The following is a 2380-nucleotide window of genomic DNA, read 5'->3' as shown; positions in this document are numbered from 1 at the left end:
AGCGGAACAGGGCTCCGGATGTTATTGCTTCAGAACAGAGGCTTGCGATGGCGATAAGATGTTTCGGGTCTCGCTTTGAGGGTTTTAGAATATGCGGGAATACTTTGCGTCAAGAAGATGGAGCATGACAAGACTATATAATTTTGTAGGGATGGCGTTCTTTAGCATTTTTAATTTGGATGTTGGTATGCCGAAGTATTAATGTCTGTGTCAAAATATAGACTATTGCTTTGAATTATTCGGATCTAAATATTCATACCATAAAAGAAATATTACATTGTGAACATGTTATGTAGCATTCCACATCAATAATATGTTCTTATCATTTACATACTCAAGGACGAGCAGGAATTAAGCTTGGGGATACTTGACACATCTCCAACGTATCTATAATTTTTTATTGTTATATGCTATTATAGTATCAATCTTGATGTTTTATATGCAAATATACACAAATCTAGCGCCGAGTGCCCGGGTTGTTCTTCACTTTTGCAACATACGTGTTGCAGATTTTTTTGCAACAGAGGTCATGTACAGAAAATATTTGTAGCAAATGTTGTGTTGTAGATTTATTTTTTTGCAACAGAGGTTATGTAGTACTTTTTTTGCAACAGAGCTTATGTTGCAGATTGTTTTTATAACATAATTTATGCTGCAAAAGGAATAAACTGCACTGTGGAGTTGCAACCGCAATATTCCCCATATTTCAGAAATATGAACGATGTTGCAAAATCTTGAGTTGCGGTGCGTGGGACTAGACTGACACATGGTTGGCTCTCGATGCGGCGGACGTGAAGCGTAGAATCGGCCAGATGATTATAACCATTTTCCACAAATTATTCATATCATCATAAATACAAGAGGATATGTCGCTATCACAATTATCTGTTAGGAAAGAAACCAGGAAACAGAGCATTTTCCTATAATTCCAGCTCTGCCCTCCCCTGCTTCATTCATTCTCAACGAACGAGGAAGTCAGCCGCCACCAGGACTACTATAAAAACCATGGAGGCGCACTTCCAGAACTTCCAACTCGACATCAATGTCTGATCCAAGCAGCACAGCTTCCTCTTATTCCACGTCGCCCCGGCTCACCACCGGCGTCGTCAACTTCTTGGCGCGCCGCGCCATGACCACGCAGAACCACCACAGAGCAGCAGCATCCCTCCACTCGCCAGGCTCCTCCACCGGCTCCGCCGACACCGCGCCATGGCACTACCGTGCCCCGGCCACGCCGCCGCCTCTGCTCCCGTTCGACGCCAACGACGCCGACGAGATGCTGCTGCTTGACATGCTCTCCCAGCACCAGGAGGACATGCACACCGACACCGCGACAGCGCCCGTTCCCACCACGACGGCGGCAACGGCCGTGAAGCGAGAGGTCAGCGAAGAGGTGGAGGCCAAGGTGGCCGTCGGCGGCAGTCGGCGCGCGTTCCGCGGGGTGCGGAAGCGGCCGTGGGGCAAGTTCGCGGCGGAGATCCGGGACTCGACGCGGGACGGCGTCCGGGTGTGGCTGGGCACGTTTGACAGCCCGGAGGAGGCGGCGCTCGCGTACGACCAGGCCGCCTTCGCCATGCGGGGCGGCGCCGCCGTGCTCAATTTCCCCGCCGACCAGGTACGGCGCTCGCTCGAGGGCGCAGGGGACGACGTGTGTGGCCGCGCCGACGGGTTGTCACCCGTGCTGGCGCTGAAGCGGCGGCACTCCATGCACAGGCGGGCGTCTACAACACGAAAGGCTAGTAGGGCCGTCCGGACGGGCCGGCCGGAGGGCGTGATGGAGCTTGAGGACCTCGGCGCAGAATACCTCGAGGAGCTGCTCGGCGCCTCCGACGACATGACGACCTCGGCCTCCAGTTCATGGTGCTCGGGTCATCACTCCATCTGATTCTGAAATCTGCACCCAGAAAAATGGCGATGGCTAGAAGACGATGGATTGATCACTGTTTGTGTTTTTCTTTCTTGCCTGTTGCTGTTGATGGTCCGGTCTCGTTCGTTCCAGAGTTCAGCTGGACTAGATAGCTAGCTTCGAGCATTAGGTTCTTTAGCATTGATGAAAGGTTGTGGAAATCGTCGGTTGTGTACGTTTTGAAGGGTTAATGTTTGGGTTTGAGTTCAGTCAAAACTAATGGTTCTTTCACATTATCTTAAGAGACCCTCATGACATGACATTGCACAAAGTTCCTTTGTAGCTCAGGCTACATGTAACCTCTTTGGCGCCAAGCTTGTACTTCTCTAGACCAGGCTGTCTCCTAATATGGAAAGGGAATATAATGCAGTATATTTGTTGTTGTTGTTGTTGTTGTTGTTGTTAGTTTTGATGTGTTTTATAACACAGTACAGACACAGATGCTCATACATATGTATCTACAGTCATCCCTAT

General features: G+C 49.7%; 1 protein-coding gene across 1 annotated transcript; it reads left to right on the top strand.

Moving 5' to 3' along the window:
- Positions 1-1042: 1042 nt before the first annotated feature.
- Positions 1043-2110, top strand: LOC123185796 (ethylene-response factor C3-like). The gene has a single exon (XM_044597619.1). It carries the CDS (start codon positions 1043-1045, stop codon positions 1883-1885), a length of 843 nt encoding a protein of 280 aa, XP_044453554.1. The 3' UTR covers positions 1886-2110.
- Positions 2111-2380: the final 270 nt, after the last annotated feature.

This window comes from Triticum aestivum, chromosome 2A (assembly GCF_018294505.1).
Source record: "Triticum aestivum cultivar Chinese Spring chromosome 2A, IWGSC CS RefSeq v2.1, whole genome shotgun sequence".
NCBI lineage: Eukaryota > Viridiplantae > Streptophyta > Magnoliopsida > Poales > Poaceae > Triticum > Triticum aestivum.
This window is presented reverse-complemented; position numbering and strand designations above follow the sequence as displayed.